This window comes from Anomalospiza imberbis, chromosome 22 (assembly GCF_031753505.1).
Source record: "Anomalospiza imberbis isolate Cuckoo-Finch-1a 21T00152 chromosome 22, ASM3175350v1, whole genome shotgun sequence".
NCBI lineage: Eukaryota > Metazoa > Chordata > Aves > Passeriformes > Viduidae > Anomalospiza > Anomalospiza imberbis.
In genome coordinates this window covers 7,204,637-7,225,370 of record NC_089702.1, presented here as the reverse complement: position 1 = coordinate 7,225,370, position 20,734 = coordinate 7,204,637, and the positions used below count along the sequence as shown (strand labels likewise).

The window sequence follows — 20,734 nt, the reverse complement described above, 5'->3', positions numbered from 1 at the left end:
ATCAATCAGCTGCATCTTTCCGGAATTGTGGACAGCACCTTAAAAACCAAAGGCGGATGGAAACCCTGTGGAAAATCACCAAGATGGGTGTGTGGCTTCATTAGCTCGAGCACTTCACATGAGGCAATGCAAAACCACTGGCTCCTGCTCAACCACTGTCCTGAAACACTTCCCCTGTGCACAAATTCCCCCTTGGGTGGCTCCTGCCATCCCCACTTGTTTCGCCCAGTGTCCAGAGAAAGTGTTCCCTGGGACACACAGAGCCCTGGGGCTGCTGCCCTGGGCTGAAGGGGCTGCAGACTCAGGCTGGATGGGACCTGAACGCGGAAGTGTGGGGCAGAGATCAAACAAACTCATTCCACGAGACGCTGGGTCAAGCAGGGATCTGTGTGGTTGCCAGCGGCCCTGCCAGTGCTGCCCAAGGCCATCCCTCCTGGCTCCTTGCTCTCTTCCTGCTCTGATATCTGTATCAGAAGCTGGTTTGGAGCTACCTGAGCAGAAATGCCCCTGTTGGGCCACATTGGAGTTCCCAGAGCTGTGTCCAAAGGCACCTTGCTGAAGGCCAGGCTAGGAGCAGGTCATGGCACTCAGGTGTGCGTGCACAGGTGAGATCCCGGGATGTGCCGTGTGTGGCACAGGACAACAGGAACCCCCAGCCCCTCCCTGGGTGTGGATTCAGCCCATCCCCCTGTGCTGCCCCACTCATCCCACACCATTTCTCCACCCGTGCTGCCCCACTCATCCCACACCATTTCTCCACCCGTGCTGCCCTGGCTTTGCTGGTGGCTGTTTGTCCTCGTGTCCTTGTCGCTGCCTTAGACCCCGTCTGGATCACTTTGTCTTTTATTCCCTCTGACACTGGTTGTGGTCACAACAAAACTCATCCCATTACGGAAATGCTGAGGGTAGCTGGAAGGGGAAATGGATCCCTCCATCTGGGAAGTGCCAGGTCGGCTGCAGAGCAGGGTTGGAGGAGGCAGCTCCAGCAGCTCGGGGATGTGGGAGCCAAAGGGTTAACGCTTGCCGGCATCCTCAAACGGCACCGATGGGAGCAGGAGCCTCTCCATCTCCGAAAGCTGGCAAACAAATTAAAGCAATGTTGCAACTAATGCGTTTCTTTGCAGCAGAGAGGAGGGGAAGAGCGGCTCAAAGGCTGCGGAGACAAAGGCGGCGCAGATGGGTGCTGGGGGACCCGCGAGCGCCACGTGCGCCGCTCCCAGCTAAGCTCAGATTTGCTGCCACGGCTCCGTGACAGCGGCTGGAATAACCTGGGGAGGATTTATGAGAACCACAGCAGGGCCAAAGGGGGAGCCTGCCTGGAAAGGGCTGTAGCTGGGAATTACTCTGGTGTTGACGCTTCTCGGTGCTCGTGTCCCATTTCTGCGGGAGGGATTGTGTGGTGCAGGGGGGAATGTGGCCCTGGATGCTCCAGGCACAGAGATCAGAGCATCTTTCTCCCAGCAGGCACCCAATACACGGCAGTCCAGCATCTCCCACTCGGCTTCCTGGGCTTTTATTTGCATCAAAGAGAAATTAAACAGACAGATGCAAATCCCCTTAAACAATTTAACGAAGCTGATGGCCCCGGTGGAGCCGGCTCTGGGGCTGGTGGGTGCCCAGGGGCACAAGGCTGGCTGGCAGAGTTTGGTGTGTGGTGAAAGGGCTGGGGGAGTTGGGCAGCTGGACCCACAGCCATTGTCCAGGGGCTGCTGCTGCCCCCCAGCATGACCTTGTCCCTGTTGGCAGAAATGACACATTTTTCTGGAAGAAGGGGCTTCGTCCCCTCCCGCTGCAGCCAGGCCCATGCAAGGAGCAGAGGAGCAGATGGAGCCCATCTTGAACGTGCAGTCTCAGCAAAAGAAAAGCCAATAATCGAGTTAATTACAGCCGTTATGTGATCACTGGGGATTCCCAGGGGATGCTGGCAATGGAGCAGCCCTTTGCTCGCCATCCGAAGCCGGAGGGGCTGGGGCACTGGGGCCGGGGGCTGAGCTGCCCTCCCTGGGGATGGATGGTGCACAAACCCCCTCGACGGACTGGCTTGGAGCTCTGGGGCTGTATCCATCCCTTCCCCTGTGTTTTTTCTGGCTGTGTCTCCTGAGGCAGATTCACGGGGTGGCTGGAAGTGCCGAGGACTGTCTGCTCTCCCCAGGAGCTGCGCCTCTGACTGTGCAAAACGTGACTATCCCGAGGGCAGAGCATGGTCTGCCTTTGTCTCACTGCTGAGAAACTAGGCGAGAAAGTGCAGCAGCTCCTCGGTTTAAAAGTGAATTTTAACTCGGCTTGAAAGACCACAGACCCCTTACCTGGAGCCTCTGGGGCGGCTCTGCCCTGTCCCCCAGCCGTGCAATGTCTGATCAGTGACACAAGGGACTTTCCAGTGGAAATGCCTGCCCGGAGGCAGCGCTCAGCTCAGGCAGCCCGCGGATGTGGATGTGCTGGTTTGCCCTCTTGGTGCTTCTGCTCTGCTCCCCTTCAGCTGAGCTAATAAAGTTTGGACTCTTTAAATCCACAAATGGTTTCAAAGTCGATTGCCCTGGGCTGGCTCGCAGCTCCCGCCCACCCCTCCCCTCGCCGCCGCTCTGCCGGGGAGATAAGGATGGCAGTGGCTTTAATTCCTCACTTATGCATCGACTGCCAATTCTCCTGTCCTTGATAAATATTGCACAGAGATTTGGCGGCCAGCGTGCCAGAGATAAAGGTCCAGTCCCACCAGATCTCCTTCCTCTGTGCCTTTTGTCTCGTTATGTGTCCAATTTGTTGAACAACCCACCTGCTGCAAGAGGCTCTTCCCATCCCCGCTGCTACCTCGGATTATTGCTAAACCTCTGCGTGAGCCTCCAGCCCGGGCTGGGAGCTGAGGGCTGGGGAAAGGCGCTGTCATTTCCAGGCCTTGAGCTGTCATTGATCGGGGATCAATAGCGGAGCTGCCTTGGCTCAGCTCTCCAGGCTTGGCAGGATCCTCGTCGCTGGCATCATGGGGGGACTGAGGTGCTGCCGTGTCATCTGTGAGCCCATCCCTGGGAGCAGAGTGCTGGAGGTGAGGGCACAGGCAGAGGCCATTGATTAGGGTGGAGAGGGAGAAACAGGGGGGAAGGTCTCAAAGAAACCTGAGTATGAGTATAGATCTGGTTGGTGGCATGCTAGAGATGATATCCCCCCTTTGCATCCTCATCCTGAGCGTTGTCTCTCTTATGAGAAGCTCAAATTAAAGAAGAGACAAGTGTTGCTGAGGTCTGGATGTCTTTGAGCTCAATGTGGCTCATAAGTCTGTTATTCCTGCTGGAAGAGCAGCTGTCCCAGGCAGCTCCAGGTGCTATTTAGCTTCCAGGTCTCTGGACTCCACAGTTTGGCAGTGGCTCTGACAACATGCCTTGATCACTATCGTTTCTAAATCCACAAGAAATGTCATCTGAAGTGCAACAAATAACGGTCTGATTATCTGCTGGATCCTAATGCTACTCCCTGGAGATAACAAGCTGCAATTTTCCCCCTGGGCCATACAATAATCGCCCCAATTACTCCCAAGCAGTGGTTATTAAACTCATGGCACCGCTTTGGTTTACAAAGCAAAAATCATTAAGCAGGTGTGTGTGTGTGTGTGTGTGTGTGTGTGTGCTGTTTGGCTGGGAGTGACCGAGGTTGTTCTTGCCTTGTTCTGGGAGAGGAACTCCTGGCGGCTGTGGAAAACCTCCATGGCTTTCCCACAGCTCTGTCAAGAGCCTCCGGATGATCGACCAAATAAAATGCATTTGGTGTCTGTTAATGCTGGGGCTGGTATCCCGGAGGATGTAACCTCTATCCAAGTATAACGTGGAGGGATTTAGGGACATAGCGTGGTTAGCAGAGCTGGGATGTGATGGGCATTTCAAACGCAGCCCCAGCCCCGGCAGGAGCGGGTGTGCTGCTGTGCCTTGGATGGATTGCAGGTGGGAACTGCAGAGTGACACCGGTGTCCCATGCCAGCACAGGTGTCACCCACAGCTCCATCAGCCTTCAGGTAGAGGGGACAAGCTCCCCTTACCTTTGTCCCAACAAGACCCGCGCTGTCAGTGAGGTTTGATGTGTCTCTGCACACAAACGCACGATGGCTCGCTCGGACATGGAGCTTCCAGCTGCTCAGGGAGGAGAACAGAGCGAGCAGAGGGAGGGATGACCAGGACCAGGGAGGCAGGCTGGTGAATTATGCATGACTCCAGGAGGGGAGCGTTATCTGCACGGACAAAGGCCTGTGCCAGCAGCCCGGCTCCGCTGTACCTGTGCCTTCCTTCGCCCGCACTTTATCTCTGCTCCCAGCTTGTAATTCAGCCCAAATATCAGAGGAAGCTGGAAGATTAATTTTCTCTGTTTGCATGGCAAAGGAGAGGGGACACGCTCTCACTACCGACTCCCAGCTGTTTAATCCTCCACCAAGGCTTGCCGAAGGAAAAGGCAAAAATTTATCAGTGTTGGCAAGTCGCTGGTGTGGGGAGGGGTGTTGGAGCCCGGGGCCCCCCATGAGCAGGTTGTGGGCACTCACAGCAGGCTTCATGTGTGGGTAAGGTTTGGGGGGCACTAAGAAAATGCAAACCCTTCCCTGCTCCCCAGCATTCGGGTCCAGAGGAGGGTGTGGGCTTGGGAGAGCCGGAGTCAGTGAGTCCCTCCGGCGTGGGAGCGTTCACGGCTGTGAGTCGCTCAAATATTTAAGAGATGACAACTGTATTAATACAAAAACTAGATAAAGATCCCTTGAGTTTAAAGACAGAACCATCAGCTCAGCTCTTATTTTCCAGCCCTCTCCCTTAGCTTACTCCCTGGCTTAAATGAAATCATAAATATCGGCCCACAAAGGTCCTTTGTCACCGCACGCAGCTCCCGGCGACAAGAGGTCATTCATTAAAAGCCAGATGAAGGCAATAGAGACTGCCTTTGTTTTTTAAGGAGTTCAGGATAAGGCCGTGGCTTCTCTGCTGGCATTAATGCACTGTTTACGGCGGGTCTGGCTCATCCCATGCAAGTGATCTTCACCCTGAAGTTGATGAAAGAAACATCCCGGGTTCCTCAGGTGGGACATCACAGATGAACCTGGTTTGTTGTTGGACTGCTGGCAAAACCAGGGTCCGTTTGGCCCCCTCCTCAGAGACCCCATGGGCTCCTTTAACCCTCTCATTACAAACCCCATGGGCTCATCATCTCCCTCCTCACAGACCCCATGGGCTCATCATCCCCCTCCTCACAAACCCCATGGGCTCATCATCCCCCTCCTCACAGACCCCGTGGGTGATGCTGTGGCCACATTTTGCCCGGCGGAGGGATGGCTTAGGCCCTGTAGCTCCCACCCAGCACATGAGCCTGATGCCATCTGCCGGCCTCTGGCTCTGGCCAGCCAGGAGAAATCAGAAATTAATTCCCTCAAAGGTCCATCTCCCTCTGGCTAAACTCCAACTGCCCCCCCTGCTCAGCCTGATGGATTTTTTCCTCACACTACTGAACAACTCCTTTTTAACACCCCTGCTGTATGAATGAATCAAGAGAAATGCACCTAAGATAATTTTTTTCCTCCCTGGAGAAAGGTTGCTGTCTTAAAGTTTCTAATTCCCTTGCTCCCCCCTGCCTTTTTATTTTTGAATGACTGTTTATGAAGACCATCGTGGTCTAACTGGTTTTGGATTAAAAGGAACTTAATAAAGGTTTCCCCTGAGCACAAAGCTGCACAAATGGGTTTGCAATTGCAGAGTTAATTACAGGAGCTGGGCAGAGCAATCGGTGTTTGCAAAGCTTCACCAGAGGATGAGGCTGGCAGGGAGAGGTTTGGCTTTGCTCTTTGCTCACACTGTGAGGCACTTGGACAGATTTCCTTCCATTTTCCCCCAAAAATTGAGGAATGGGGTCACCAGGGATGCCATTGGCGTCGGCACCAATCCTGGTGACATCCCGGGGTCACATCCCGGGGTCACACTCTGGGGTAAGCCAGTGCTGCCCAGTGAAGGGTCTGGGGTGGCTGGAGGAGGAGAAAGGGCTGAAGAGCAACCCAGCGAGGTTGAGGGAGGAGCTGGAGGAGAATTTCTGCTGCCTGAGAATGTGAAGTGCTTCCGCCAGTAATCGCCGGAATCATCAAATTAGCATAAATTCTATTAACGGTTTCCCAGATGAGACATTTCAAGGCTTCTCCCCCCCTCTTCCTGACACAAACAAAAAGAGAATATAATTACTTTGCCATAAAGCAGCTCCTGAAAAGGCCCTCAGTCCTTCTGCCTTTCTTCTCCCGTGGAATAAAGCTCCAAATGAAAGGTGCCGCTGACCTCTGTGCTCTCATCATTCATCAACCAAGGAGCAGGAAAGAGACTCCACAATGGTTTTAGAGCCTGGGACCGAGCAGGGACCCAATTTGCCAGGTCCGCACCACAGCTTGGGCGGGGTTCTGAGAAGCTTTTTGGGGTGCTCAGCCCCTGCTGCCCTCCCGATTCAGAGGAGGGTTTGGGAGGGAGGACAATGGTGGAACGCATGTGGAAGAAATGTAATTTGTGTAACACAAGCCCAGCACCTACTGCAGTAATTCACAACAAGCACCGCGGGGGCAATCATCTAAAATAATGTGCTTTTTTTTTTTTTTTTTTTTTATTGGCACGAGATCGCGGATGACAATTTGAAAGAGAGCAGAATTTGCTTATGAGCAAAAGCCTCCTCAACTCTTCAGAACGACACTAAAACAACTCGCCTGCCTATAAATACGATCTGACAATAGAGACATCTTAGCTGTGAAGATTTAATTACAGGCAGGAGCTGCAGGAGGCCCCGGGCTGGGCTGACACCCGAAACAGCTGAGCCTCATCACAAATGGGGGATGTACCTGCACAAGAGGCTCCTGGCAGAGCCAGGTGTAACTTTCATCCTCCAGCTCCTTCCCAGACAGGGGCAAATGGGGATTTTGGGTGATTTCCTGTACTATAAGGTAATATATCAAGGTCAGGACCTTTCTCTCGTGTAGCCATTGGCTCTGAGGATGAGTTGTGTCTCTTCTAGGCCTCAGTTCCCCTATAATTTTGGATAATTTTGGATAATTTTGGATAATTTTGGATAATTTTGGATAATTTTGGATAATTTTGGCTCTCTTCTTCAAGGAAGCCTCAGTAATGTTTACTTTCCCAAAGATCTCGAGGCTTTTTACAATCTATTACAAATTAATTATTATTAAGTTAAAACAAACTATATACCCTAAATAAAGCAGTTCCAACAAAGCAGCTGGATGATGAGAGCAATCTGCTTTATGAACTCCCTTTTCCACTGCGCAATTTTCAGCATTTAGTTCCGCTTTCTAATTGCTAATATCCATTCTTCAATTACCCGCTGTTTTGTTTCAGATTTAAAAGATTAAAGCACGTTGTTATTTTATGATTATGTGAATTCCCTTTGTGTAATTGTTGGGTTTGAGTTTTATCCGTTTGCATATTAAACTCCTGCACAGGGAAGACTCATTCGTGGCTTGAAATGGGTTTCGCCTTTGGCACAAGTTGCCGGCTGTTCCTCAAATCAACGCTTAAAGATGAGAAGCAGGCAAGGCATCGTATTTCTCAAGTGACAACACCCCATAAAAAGAATAAACAGCTTGGCGCTGAATTTCAACGCTCCCCCGCTGCACCCAGCCCCTTGCACTGACCCTTTGCAGAACCAGCGCGGGGCGCTCAGGCCCACACGGAGCCCTGTGCCAGTGGCTTTGCGGGAAGTAGCAGCCCGGTTTGGCCTGAGAAGGGCTTTTCCTGCCCAGAACAGCCCCTCTGCAGCGGTGGGCAAGGAGCAGGCCCAGGCCTGAGGCTCCCAGGCCCGAGGCTCCCAGGCCCGGGCCCTCCCGGCGTCTCCGTTGCTAAGCGACGCGTGCCGGCGCCAGCCGCCATCAGCAAACATGGCGCCTGGGCGGCTTCAGCGCGCGCGCGGCCGCGCCCCGCCGAGCGGGCAGGCCACGCCCTCAGCAGACATGGCGCCGGGCTGGCTTCAAGGAGCCCGCTGAGCGCAGCCAATGAGAGGCCGGGAGAGGGAGGCGGGGGGGAGCCGGGGCGCGCGGGGATTGGCTGGCGGCGCGGATTCAAACCGGAGCGCGGGGCCGTTGGGGCTGCGCGCGCCGCTGGGGCCGGAGCCGCGGCCCCGGTGAGGGAGCCTGAGGGGCTGGGGTGAGTGCAGGGACGGGCTGGGAGGAACCGGGGGGCTCCGGAGGGCTGAGGGGGAAGGGATCCCGGACCCGCCCAAGCCCTTTGTATCCCGGTGCTGTCGCAGCCCCGGTCGCCCGGCTCGGAGGGCCCTGCACGGGCCGGGCTGGGCCCTGCCCGGGCCGGGCTGGGCCCTGCGGCCTCCGGGCCTCGGGGGTCGCGGCGATTGTGATGCTGGTAACTGAGGCACCGAGCTGGGCGTGCCCCGCGCTGTGGGTTCGCACGGCGGGGGCTGAGCTCTTTCCACGCCTCGCAGTGCACCTCTTAAAGTGTCGAGGTAGCGGTGTGCCTGTGAGGTCTGTACCTGTGGAACAGGCACCCCGAAGCCTTCCGTGCTGGCGGGTTGTGTTCCCTGCACCTCTCCCAAGCCTTCCAGCACCGGCTCATTTCCCAGCCCCGGCTGCCCTGCCTGCCCCAGCCACCGCTCGCATTTGTGAAATCATTTCTGTCTTGCTGAGCTGGAGACTTTCCCCTTCGCTGCCTCTGTTTATGCCGTTGTTGCTGCTGTTTGGGAGAAATGTGCTGACTGGTTGAATTTTAACAGCTATTTGCAGGAGGAGCTGTAAGTTAAAATGCAGCTAAATTTAAAACTGTATTAAAATTCCCCGGAATGTTGCTCCTATTTTTATCTTGCAAAGTGCTGAAAACTTGCAGGTTTTTGGTGGCCTAGATAGTACCAAGTTATTTGTAGACAGGGCACGGGCTGTGTTCTTTATCCTTTCAGAAGGGAAGGACTTGGGATCCCTCATCAAAACCTCAGTGGGTTCTGAGCCACTGTGCTGTGCTGGGGGATAGTGGAAGCACTAAGGTGGGCAGATCTGCCTCTCTCCAAGGCTCTGTTATCCATAAACCGTGGAGGGCTGTGGATTTTCATTCCCAATGAGAAAAAGTAGATGCATATATCTCCATAAAACATGAGTTTTGTTCGTGCAGCTTCTCAAACCCGCCTGAAATCATTGCAGCCAGTAACTCTGAGGCTGGTTCTCTTTCCTTTGGGCTGGTTTCTGCTCGGAGGTGGGAGGGAAGGGCTGGGCTGCTTGTTCAGCTGTGGTTTTTTGGCAGGAGGATGGAGATTACCATGGGGAACCTGCGGGGTCTGTACGAGCAGCTCACGCGCCAGGCCGAGCTTCTGAGCGAAGGAAACGAATGCCGTGAGTCTTGTTCCTGGAGAATCTGCTGAAGATGCTAAAACTAGTATGATCTGGGCTCTTCCTTTGTGGAGAAACATCAAGTCACAGCTGAATTTCTATGCGGGGCCACGTTCTGCTTGTAGCAAACTGGCTTTGTCTCGTGTTCCAGCTCTTCTGGCTGGTGCTGACAGGAGGAAAAAAAATGAGAAACAGAAGAGCTCATGGACATCTCTTGTGTGGCTGGGTTCTCCATGCCTCAGCTGGGAGCAGGTTGGGCATCAGGAGGAAGAATTTCTTCCTGGAAAAGGCAGACAGGGATTGGAGGGGTCTGCCCAGGGAGATTTGGAGTCCCCATCCCTGGAGGTGTCCAAGGAGTGACTGGATGTGGTGCTGTGGGCTGGGTGACAAGGTGGGGATCGGGTCTTTTCCAACCTCAGGAATCCAGGGATTCTTTGTGAACCTGCTGTCAGCTGCTCCTCTGCTTGCCCAGCTAAGGCTTCATGTGTTCTCTCCCCAGAGTTTATTCAGTTAGCCAAGAACTTTGAGGAGAACCGGAGGAAATGGCAGAAAATAGAGCAGGAGCTCAGCAGGTACAAAGATCTTCTCATGAAGACAGAAGCTGAGCGCAGTGCCCTGGACGTGAAACTGAAACACGCCCGCAATCAGGTGGATGTGGAGATCAAACGGAGGCAAAAGGCTGAAATGGACTGTGAGAAGCTGGTGAGTAATTCCTGTGTTACTCTGAGAGTGTGGAGACAAAGCGATTAAACCGCATTGATCAGCGGCAAATAAGGACTGGCACTCGTGGGGAGGAAAGGAAAAATAAAAAGCAAGGAGTTGGCTCGGCTCCTCGGAGCAGCCTGCTGCTTTGATCTGGGAAAGGAGACTGGCTGCTGATGGAGCTGAGCTGCCATTACCCGTCTGCAGCCATTAGCAGTCCATTGACACAAGTTCTGAGAGCTTATCTCTGTATCTCAAGCCTCGGCCGGGTCTTACGGTAATTAAACACGGTGTATCCAGCTGCTGATGTTATCTGTGCTCACAGGAGCGGCAGATCCAGCTGATTCGGGAGCTGCTCATGTGTGATGCCTCCGGCAGCATCCAGCTCAGCGAGGAGCAGAAGTCTGTCCTGGCCTTCCTGAACAGGCCACAGGCTTCTGTGGGAAATGCAGGCAACAAAAGGTAGGGAAAAGCATTTTATCTGAGGTGTCAGGCATCAGTCCAGCTGTCGGCCCCTGTGACACATTCTGCACCCATGTCAACAGTTTCCCTTTTTGTTCCACTTTAAAATACAGCTCTTCTGAGTCAGTGGGATTGTTCTGGAGCTGTGACTGACTGAAAGCCAAACTGATACAAGCTTCTTCTAATTTTTGTTTTTTAGGCTGTCTACAATAGATGAATCTGGCTCAATTCTGTCAGACATCAGCTTTGACAAGAGCGATGACTCACTGGTAATGTAACTCCATTTCTCAAGTTCTCCTCCCCTGTAAAGCCCGAGGGGAGGGGGTTGATCTCCAGAGACCCTTTGTGTTTAGATTACTGGGATATTAACCTGGCTGAGCTGATTTGTATTTCCCGAGTGTGCTGTTGGCTAAAATTTGATGAAAGCCCTGGCCAGGGGCTGTGTGGTATTTACCATTAACCAATGCTGTGTCTTTCCCCCAGGACTGGGATTCTTCGGTGGTGAAAGCTGTCAGGCTGAAGAGGAGAGAGAAGCGGGTATTGTTCAATTGTTCCTGTCACATAGTTTCCATTGTTCCCCCTGGCTGCCACGATGCCGCCATCTGTCACCTCACAGCCACCTGTAGTGACCTCTGAGCCACTAAAAACAGACCTCACATGGCTGTGCTGCTGCTGTGGGGGTTTAGATTGAAATTTAGGTCTGATGTCATTATTTATTTACTGAAAATAAGTGGAGTTCTGTATATCCTGTGCTGTTACAGTCTGGGGTTTGCAAGAAAACACTTGGAGATTATTAACAGCTCCCAGATTAGGGGGAAATGGTGTAGGAAGTTAACATTTTTCTATTTTGTAAAGGAGCTTGTACTCGTTCTGCTGTAATCTGCAGAAGATACCGGTGGGAAAGAGCCTGAAACCATCACCTAGTGGAGCTGAGAAGAGTCTGGGACTTGCTTAATTGCTGGTTTTTGTGTGTGTAGTTCATGGGTTTGGTGGGGCTTTTTTGTCCTCCTTTCTTAGGTCAGGTTTCTTTTTTTTTTCTGATCTGAATTATAAAGCTGGCTAGGAAAATTATCTGAAAGAGAGGTTCCCTAATTCTTCCTGGCACCTCCAAGGTTGCCATGAAGCAGAGGTATCCCTGAAGGACTTGTCAGCACACACCACAGATGCATGAAGTGTTCAGTCCTTCTAGTCATCCTGGGCCAGTGTAATGCCAAGTGAACAGCATTCCTGCTTTGAGACAAGAATGTGCTCTCTTTTCAGCGCTCTTCCAGGCAGTTTGCCGAAGGCCCCCCAGCTCCTCAGAAGAAATCCAGATCTATCAGCAACACAGCAGACCAGGTATGGTGGTAACAGCTGGGTTTGTGTGCACCTGGCCACAGTTCCTGCCTGTTTCCAGGGCCACAACACTCCTGTCACTGGTGTATTTGTCATTCCAGGCTAATGAATCCATAGTAGCAAAGACCACTGTGATGGTCCCCAACGATGGTGGCCCAATTGAAGCCATTTCTACCATCCAGACTGTGCCTTACCCTCGGAGGAGCCGGAGGAAGAGCGGTAGGTGTAACATCCCTGTCCTGTCCTGACACATCTACACCGGTTATCCTGAAATGCTCGTTATTCCTGCCAGGACCTGGGAGCTGCTTCTAATCTATGATGCCCATGCATTTGGGGGCAGAGGGTGATTCCAGCCTCTTCCTCTTGTGTCTTCCAGGTCCTTTGCAGCCCTGGAACAGCGAGTCCAGCATAGGCAGTAAGCAGCTGGAGTCCAAGCTGGACACTGATGGCTCCAGCACCCCACAGCACAACGGGGGAGTGAGGTTGCACGACTTTGTTTCAAAAACGGTGAGTTTACAGGCAGGAGGAGCTTGGAAAAGCATCTCCTTCCATCTTGAAATGTGTGTGATAAGAGGCTGCCAGCTGTGTCAAAGGAGGTTTAGGTTGGACATTGGGAAAAGGCTCTTCTCCCAGAGCAGGGGTTGTGCACTGAACAGGCCCAACAGGGAATGGGCACGGCCCCAGGGCTGCCAGAGCTCCAGGAGAGTTTGGACAACGCTCCCAGGGATGCACACGGTGGGATTGTTGGGGTGTCTGTTCAGGGCCAGGAGTTGCACTGATGATCTCTGTGGCTCTCTTCCAATTCAGGCTATTCCATGATTCTGTGATTAGTCTCAGGTCAATATGACCTGTACCAGTTACCTGCATGGATCAGAGAACTGTTACCCAGTTTAATTCCTGCTGAGTTCCTACACTGCACTAACCTCTCTCATCTGCGTTCTCTGGATCTCCAGGTTATCAAGCCGGAATCGTGTGTTCCATGTGGAAAGAGAGTCAAGTTTGGGAAGATCTCTCTGAAGTGCAGAGACTGCCGGGTGGTGGCTCACCCAGAGTGCCGGGAGCGCTGCCCCCTGCCCTGCATCCCCACGCTGACGGGCACTCCAGTCCGCATCGGGGAGGTGGGTCTGGGTCTGGGTCTGTGCCCCGGGCTTGGGGCTGCCGACCAGAGGGGCCCCCCCGGCTTGGGACTTGCTCAGCTCCAAGGCTGCCTTCCCCAGCAAAGCTCCTGTTGCTCAGAGCTGCATAATGACATGCAAATGAGCTCGCTAATGCATCATTGCACAAGCAGGGAGGGGGTGTAGGGGTGTGATGGTAGGAGGACGTTGAGTGGGGAAGGTGGCAGCTCTGGGCAGGCGATGCAGCGTTGTGCTGATGGATGTGATGTTTCTTGATCAGTCCTGAGAAGAGCAACAATTCTTGTTTTCAGACCATAGATCTTGCTGTGAATTCCTGAGAGAGTATTTTCCACGTATTGGTGACTGAATCCATTTTTTTTTTTTTTTTTTTTTACTTTCCCTTCTGCCTTTTAGGGCACCTTGATGGATTTTGTCCCTTCTACTCCTCCAATGATCCCTTCCATCATCGTGCACTGTGTTAATGAGATTGAGCAACGAGGGCTGCATGAGGTAAGAAGAAAATGAGGTGTGAAACAGTGCTAATGAAATGGGTTGTGGTGTTAGGGAAGCAAATTCTTAACCCAAGTATCCCTTATTTATGGTGTGCATTGTGCTGCTTAGTGGGTGACTCAGGCGTGGGGAGAATGTGAGGATGGAAGAAAACCAGTTGACCTCCTCCTCTGAGCCAAGCTTTGTGCCAACAGACAGGTATTTACCGCATCTCTGGCTGTGACAAGACTGTGAGGGAACTGAAGGAGAAGTTTCTCAGAGCAAAGAACATTCCTTTGCTCAGTAAAGTGGACGATATCCATGCCATCTGCGGCCTTCTCAAGGACTTCCTGCGCAGCCTGAAAGAGCCCCTTCTCACTTTCCGGTTAAACAAGACTTTCATGGAAGCCGCAGGTGAGGAATTGCTTTGTGACATCTCCAGCTCTTTCCTGAGGCTCAGTGGTTGTGGTTTTGCTGTCAAGTGAACCAGCAGGCCTTGGTGATCTGTTGAGCCCTTGTGCCCGAGTTGTAGTTGGGCAGGATACAAGATTATTAGCACAGCTTAAGAAGTTTCTGGCTTCTTTATGTCTCAGCGTAGCTGCGCCTGTGAGGGGAAAATTGCAGCCTCTGGGAGCACTTTCTTAGGTCTAAATATTATTTTTTCCTGCTAGAAATCCTGGATGAGGACAACAGCATTGCTGCTATGTACCAAGCAGTTGGACAACTTCCTCAGGCCAATAGGGACACCTTGGCTTTCCTCATGGTCCACCTGCAGAGGTACATTCTGATGGACAGGGGGGTTGGAACCAGGTGATCTCAAAGGTCCCTCCCAACCCAAACCGTTCTGTGATCTGAAAGGGGAAGGTTACCCCACTGGTGCTTTTTCTAATTGGGTCTGGTTACTGCTTGTGAGCATGAAGTCTTCATTCTGGAACCAACCTGCTCACTCAGAGGCCAAGTGTGTGTGGGACAGGGGACTTGTATCACAAGTGAAGGGGGGAAGGTTCATTCTTTTTAATGTCTTTTGATGCAGGGTGGCTCAGAGCCCGGACACTAAAATGGACATCTCCAATTTGGCCAAAGTCTTTGGCCCCACAATAGTCGCCCACGCGGTACCAGATCCTGACCCCAGGACCCTCCTGCAAGACACAAAGCGTCAGCCCAAGGTAGAACAAACCTGGTGATTTTTCTCTTTTCCAACCCAAATCATTCCACGGTTCTGTGATCAGTGACTCACAGGTGTCTCTGTAGGTTGTGGAGCGACTCCTGCTGCTGCCCATGGACTACTGGAGCCAGCTGATGATGGTGGAGCAGGAGAACATTGACCCAGCACACGTGATTGAGAACACCAATGCCTATTCCACTCCACGGACACCTGATGTTCAAGGTAATCCTGCCTTCTGCTCTGTTACTAAAAACAACAACCCTCAATCCAAGCAGCCTGTGAGGCTCTGGGAGCCAGCCACTCCTCGCTTCATGGAGGCAGAGGAAAAAGCAAAGTGTGCCAGGAAGTGCCAGATTTGTCTAGTGCATTTCACAGATGCCAGGGAATGCCTGATGTTCTCTGCATGGCAAAGAAAACTTCAGCTGTCCCCACACTGTGCTGCTCTCTTTTGGCAGTGAGCATCCTGGGGCCTCTCACCACCCCGGAGCATCAGCTCTCCAAGACACCCTCATCCAGCTCCCTGTCCCAGAGGGTCCGCTCCACCTTCAGCAAGACCACCCCCAAGTAAGTGCTGAGGGCCAGGGGGGGTTTTCATGCCGTGCTTGGAATGACTGCAGGTGGTTTTGGGTACTCTAGGAGAACTGAAACATTTGGGGGCAGCCTGCACTTACTACTCTGTGAGCCCTCCCTTAATCTGTGCTGTGGGAGCAGCAGATTTGGGTAACAAACATCCTCTCATGATAGGGAGAGGAACATTGTTTGTGGGAGGTGGGTGAATGTTCCCTGGAAAAGGGAGAGTGTTGGATCTCTGTGTCCAGAATTCCAAACTGATATTCTTGTGTTTCTCTTGAATTAGATTTGGGAGCAAAAGCAAGTCAACAACCCAGCTTGGGCATCAGGGTAACTTCTTTGCCTCTCCTATGCTGAAGTGAAGACCTGGGAGTTGGTCTTGTCCTGGCATTTGCACACCAATGCTCACCAGTAGAAGAAATACAGGTTGCCTCTGTGGCCCCTGGCAGCTTATATGAAATAATGTTTTGCCTTTTATCTTTCAGCTTAACTGAGACTTTTAATGGAATTTTATAGTGCAATTTATTTTTATTATCTAATGCTGTGCTGAATGTAGTATTGGTGAAGACAGTAACAAGCAGGATTTGTTCAGTATTAATCATTAAAAAAACTCTAGAGAATTGGCATTTTCACTAACATCTCTTTTTCTCCCTGTGTGAAGTAGAGCAGTCACAAAATGAGGGTCAGTTGGTTGGGGTTTTTAGGACTCTGTAGGATGTTCTTGGCACGGCAGTGTCTGAGCTTTGTCAGAATCCAGGCTTTCCATCAGCACAGTCTGTCCCACCTGGCTGGTGGTGCAGCTGCAATCCTGAGGATGGCAGTGTTGGACTGGGTTGGTGGGCAAAAGCCTCTCTTCAAGGAACTGCCCGAGGGACTGTGGCTTCTCTAAAGGAACATTTCCTGGTACTGTGTTTGCAAGGGGTGAATTCCCTAGAGGAGGGTGTAGATGCAAAGCCAAAGGATTTCCTGGGTAGCCTAAAGGAATTAGTGCTGCTCATGCTGGTGAGGGGAGGGGGGGTGGGAGTCCTGCTTTCCCAGGACCTTGTCCAGTGCTGTGTGAAGACACCTGTGCAACACACACGAGTTTATCAAGTAGCTGTTTTTATTGAGCTTTTGGAAAACTGTCCTGACTGTGCAGTTAAGTAAATCCTGATGTTTTACATAACCCACTGTTTTGTGTTCTCTCTGGCTTGTGGTTTTAACTTGTGTATTTTCTCCCAGGCATGTGTGGCCTCACTGGAGGCTGAGGGGTTGCTCTCTGAGGAGCTCCTGCCCAAAGACTGATCCCAGCCAACTTTGCTGCTGGGGGCAGGATGCTGCCCTGGGCTGTGGCTCCTGGGTCCAGGGGATAAAGGAGGATGACAGGTTTGATCCCCACTGTTGTGTTGGGAGGTGAAATAGCCCGGGGTGGATGTGCTGGCCTGGGGTGTTTCTCTTTCCCCTTGATTATGAGGTCTGGGGGGTGAAGTGTTTGCACACTGGTGCTGACCCACTGCTGGGGCCCCCAAACAAGGCGGTGTTTCTTGTCCCTGGGTTCTCTGACACAGCAGGTGTGCCTGAGAGGTGCACTAAGATGTGTTCTCCTTACCCAAATTCTGGTTCTGGGCACACTTGGTCTTTTCCTGGAGCATCTTCTCCCAGACTATGTCCTTACCTGTTCCTCATTGGAGCAGATACGTGGTCACTGTTGGTGGGACCTGCTCAGGGACATCTGCCCTGGTCCCTGTGGCACTGCTCTGTGGGGACAGGTAGGTTTGGGGACATCTGGGTAAGCCACCCCCACTCAGGTACTGCTGGGCACAAAGGTGACCCTGGCAGTGCTTGGGATGGGGGGTGCCCACCTGTGCCTGCAGGTAAGGGCACAAATTCCAAGTGGGAAGGGTCTGGGGGGATAGAGAGGGAGGAGAGGGCGGATCTTTGGTGTTCCATGCTCTGGATGCTTCAGGCTGCAAGAAGACACCAGCAAGGAGAAATCAGGCAGAGAAATATTTATTTAGCAAAGATTTTTAAAAGCCTCAGTTTGGCTCCAGGAACAGGGATGAAAATGTCATTCCTGGTGGGAACGAGTACAGGAAGGACCCTGGTTTATATCCAGGTAGGGGCAGGCATGTGTGGGCTTCTGAGGATTAATGCAGATATAATCGCCCCTGTGGGCTCCTTAATCAGCATCATTTAATGCTTTTGGACAGGCCAGTGACCATCTGTGTCCTGTACAGAAAGACTTCACCTTCATCATGGCTCCTCACTGATCTTGTGGAGGAATTCACCTCCTGATTCATTGCAAATGCTAGAACTCTTATCATTAACAAGTTGATTTCTCACATTGCCCTAATCAGCATTCAGTTCTGATCAATGGCAGCTCCAAGGGAGAGACACAAGTCCACACCTGCAGAAGATTGTGCTCAGACCCTGTAAGACAAATTTTTCACTCTTGTTTTCATTCCCTCTGGGAGAAGCAGGACACAGCAGCATGTGTAAGCTTTGGGCACTTGAGTTACCCACGAGTGGGCCTGGATTTGATGGCTGAGCAATGGGACAACGTGGGGAGCTGACAGAACCACCAGGTCCACGTGAGGGATGGGCCTGCTCTGCAGAGCCAGGCAGTCCTTTTGGCCTCCTGGCCTTGGCAAAAGTCATGCCCTACTCTCTGTGGGCTGATCCTCATCATCTAAACTGAGTGCAACAAGTTCTTTGGGCAGTGCTGGTCGGCCTCTTGGAGGAAGCGGTGGATGGCGTTGGCAGCGTTGGTGTCACCCTTGCTCTGGTAGATGTGAGCCATCTTCACCAGCCGGCGCCCACAGTCCCGCCTGTGATCTGTCTGCACAGCAATGTTGTAACATTCCATGAACTTGGCCTTTGCCTTCTCCGGGGATTTCTCTCGGTAGAGGAAGTACTTTCCCCAGGAGAGACACAGGGCTTGACGGCATCTGAGGCTCAGGGTGTTGATTTTCCCCTGCAGTTCCATGTAGATCTCTTTTTCCTGTGCTGAGTTTTTTGCACCAATGAACTCTGCCAACTGAAGCTTGGCAAGTGTAAGGTCAAGGTCTGGATGTGTCTTCACAATTTTCTGGAGGTCCTTGATGGCTTTACACCGTATCTTCTCCTTGTCTTCCTCCTTTGCTTTAACCCACTGTTGCTTGTAGCACTTGGCCAAGGCCTGGTAGAGAAGATGGTAACCTGGGTCCTGCTGCAGGGCTCGCTGGATGATCTCAAATGCTCGCTCGGTCGACTGTGGCATCCAGAACAAAGCTGATAGTTTGAGAACCTCTGGATCAGAGCTTTTCTCTGCACATTCTTCGGCCAAGCCAATTGACTTTTCCCTATCTACTTGTTCAAGTAGCCTGGCCAAATATATTTTGGCTCTGTAGTTATTTGGCTGCTCATCGACAATTATTTCCAACTGGATTCTGACTTCTCTTTCAAGATCAGGTTGCCAGGAGGAATTCCAGGAGGAATAAAAAGCCATTGCAAGCCCAGTACGGAAAGATCTGTTCTGTGGTTCAAGCATCAAGGCCACGTTGAAGCACTCTCTCGCCCGTTCCCCATTTCGGGCTCTGATAGCCAGGAGGGACCAGCCTTTCTGGGCCTGGATGTGCGGGATCAGCCGCACATCCCAAGGAGTTGGGCAGAGCTGCTGAACGCGTTCCAGGCAGGTTTCAGCCTCCTGATAGGAACCCTGAAGGTAGTGAATCCAAGCATAATTCCCATAGATGATCAAAGAGCCAGCAGTAGATGCCAGCTGCTCCTTTTCCTTGTGTTCTTCAGCAGCTCTGAGGCTCTGCAGAGCTTCCTTGCTCTGCTTATTCAGTTGGTGCAGGTATGCCTGGAGCCCCAGGAGGGCCAGCTGGTTCTGGTGGGGTGTGTGCTTGATCTCAACATCCAACTTCTGCAGGAGATGCTGAGGACTGCAAGATTCAACGCCCAACATCCAGGTGAAGTGACACTGAAGGACATCCAGCTTGTCCTTCAGCTGCTCCTTGCTACAAAGAGGACATGGTGAGTTATTCAAGGGTGGACGCTGGGATGCCCACCCTGAGCAGGAAAAGAGGAAGGGAGTTGGAGGAGGAGACCCTCTCAAGTTGCTCAACACATCCCTTGCACTCAGGCTACTAAAAAACTGCAAATTGTTGTTCCACTCAGCCCATTTTTCAGGGAGCTCTCTGTGAGCCTTCCCATTGGAGAACAGCAAGCCAGGAATGGAGTCACCAGTGCTCCCTCACCTAAGGCAAAGGCCTTGGCATGGGCTGCAAAAAGAGAGAGTAGAGCCAGCCCCACCCACACAGTGAAAGCTTCTTCACCTTCTATGGGGCTGTGTCTCCAGCTGAAGGGTGAAGTAATTGCTCAGAAAAGGGTCCAACAAGGTAAGGAAGATGTTAGACTGGTGTGTCTCTTCTGTGAGGAAAGGCTGAGAGAGCTGACTGTTCAGCCTACAGAAGAGCAGGCTCAGAAGCACCTTAGAGCTGTAAAAATGCTTGAAGGGAGGGCACAAAGAAGTGCCAGGCTTTTTTAGTGGTGCCCAGTGCCAGGACAAGAAGAGCACAAACAAGCCCAGGAAGCTCCATCTGGACATCAGGAAACTTAACTGTGAGAAGAAGAAAGGCCTTGCACACTTTTCCTGGATAGGTTGTGCAGTCTCCACCCTCAGAGAGACTCCAGAGCTGTCTGGATGCAGCACCTTGGACAAGGTGACTTTCAGAGGCTCTTTCTAGCCTTAACCATGGTGAGGTTCTGAGCAGCCAGGATGCTGTGCTGAGCCCTGTCCCCCCACACCCTGTGGCTGTGGGAGCTGTGAGAAGAAGGAATGCTGTGCACTCACCTCAGTTTTGCTGCAGGCAACATGTCACCTTCGAGGAATAATGGCTTGGCTGCACTTCTTCCACTCAGCAGCAGATCCTGGGCAGGACAGTCTGTAAGCTAGGGACTGAGCCTTAAATAGGAAAGCTCTCTCCTGGGTGGAGTGAGATGAAACCACTTATCTAGGATGAAACGAAACTGGGAGAGTTTAAACTGAAAATGAAAGTATCTTCTTCCTGTCTGGAAGTTATCACCTTCCCTTCATAAAATGACACTGGGGAAGGAAGGGAACCCTGTGGTCAGAGCAGCAGGGGCTGGACTCCACCCTGGAGACCTTGTCCCTGCTGAAAAGGGCTTTAGGGTTACAGCTCTTAGCAAGTATCTGGTGTAAGGTGACGGAGGCTCAGCATGGAAATGTGACATCACCGTTATCAGTGATGAGCCAAAGGCTCCTTGTGACTCTGCAGAACTTTGTCCCCAGGGCTTGCCTGGATCTGCCCCGGCAGTTTTGCTGGAGTTTCTCACCTGCCTGTCACAGAAACTGCCCAGCAAAAGGGGGATGGCAACTGCAGTTGCACGGTTTCATGTGAGGTACAGGTACACCTGGGGTAAATCCCAACTCCTTCCCTAAGGAGCAGGAAATGCTGACAGAGCTGAGCTGGAGATGGCCCTGGGGAGATCAGCAACTCACCAGGAAGCCATTGATGACCACTGAGGTTTTGGCAGGTGACAGAAACCAGTGGGAGTGAAAAAAATTACAGGTAAAATGCAGGA

At 52.2% G+C, this 20,734-nt stretch overlaps 3 protein-coding genes across 5 annotated transcripts in view; 1 reads left to right on the top strand and 2 right to left on the bottom strand.

Annotated features, from left to right (window-relative positions):
* Positions 1-4,093: 4,093 nt before the first annotated feature.
* PDE1B (phosphodiesterase 1B) overlaps positions 4,094-20,734 on the bottom strand; it is a 214,943-nt gene continuing 198,302 nt past the window's right edge. The window contains exon 16 of the mRNA XM_068212044.1: positions 4,094-4,108. The gene's annotated coding sequence lies outside the window, so the exon portion shown is untranslated. The remainder of the gene's footprint in view (positions 4,109-20,734) is intronic.
* On the top strand, positions 8,054-15,802 carry RACGAP1 (Rac GTPase activating protein 1). 3 transcript variants are annotated; one of them, XM_068212502.1, is made up of 17 exons: positions 8,054-8,121; positions 9,243-9,331; positions 9,828-10,030; positions 10,356-10,492; positions 10,692-10,761; positions 10,976-11,029; positions 11,753-11,830; positions 11,929-12,046; positions 12,204-12,334; positions 12,781-12,930; positions 13,357-13,452; positions 13,647-13,845; positions 14,103-14,208; positions 14,465-14,597; positions 14,683-14,818; positions 15,052-15,160; positions 15,453-15,802. In XM_068212502.1, the coding sequence occupies exons 2-17, from the start codon at positions 9,247-9,249 to the stop codon at positions 15,526-15,528; spliced, it is 1,881 nt and encodes a 626-aa protein (XP_068068603.1). In that variant the 5' UTR covers positions 8,054-8,121; positions 9,243-9,246; the 3' UTR covers positions 15,529-15,802. The 3 variants fall into 3 exon arrangements, with proteins under 3 accessions (XP_068068603.1, XP_068068602.1, XP_068068604.1); XM_068212501.1 differs by having other exon boundaries at positions 12,781-12,945; XM_068212503.1 differs by having other exon boundaries at positions 8,121-8,144; positions 12,781-12,945.
* LOC137486912 (interferon-induced protein with tetratricopeptide repeats 1-like) lies at positions 17,128-20,528 on the bottom strand. The gene is made up of 2 exons (XM_068212504.1): positions 19,983-20,528; positions 17,128-19,146 (listed from the first exon to the last, which is right to left on the bottom strand). Exons 1-2 carry the CDS (start codon positions 20,003-20,005, stop codon positions 17,835-17,837), a joined length of 1,335 nt encoding a protein of 444 aa, XP_068068605.1. The 5' UTR covers positions 20,006-20,528; the 3' UTR covers positions 17,128-17,834.

Excerpts from the sequence above, each read along its gene's own strand:
- LOC137486912 (XM_068212504.1), bottom strand. The coding sequence starts at position 20,005 with ATGTTGCCTGCAGCAAAACTGAG. Across the intron at positions 19,147-19,982 it reads TTGCCTGCAGCAAAACTGAG|CAAGGAGCAGCTGAAGGACA; the intron begins GTGAGTGCACAG and ends TCCTCTTTGTAG.
- RACGAP1 (XM_068212501.1), top strand. The coding sequence starts at position 9,247 with ATGGAGATTACCATGGGGAACCTGCGGGGTCTGTACGAGCAGCTCACG. Across the intron at positions 10,493-10,691 it reads GGAAATGCAGGCAACAAAAG|GCTGTCTACAATAGATGAAT; the intron begins GTAGGGAAAAGC and ends TTTGTTTTTTAG. Across the intron at positions 13,453-13,646 it reads AGCAACGAGGGCTGCATGAG|ACAGGTATTTACCGCATCTC; the intron begins GTAAGAAGAAAA and ends TTGTGCCAACAG.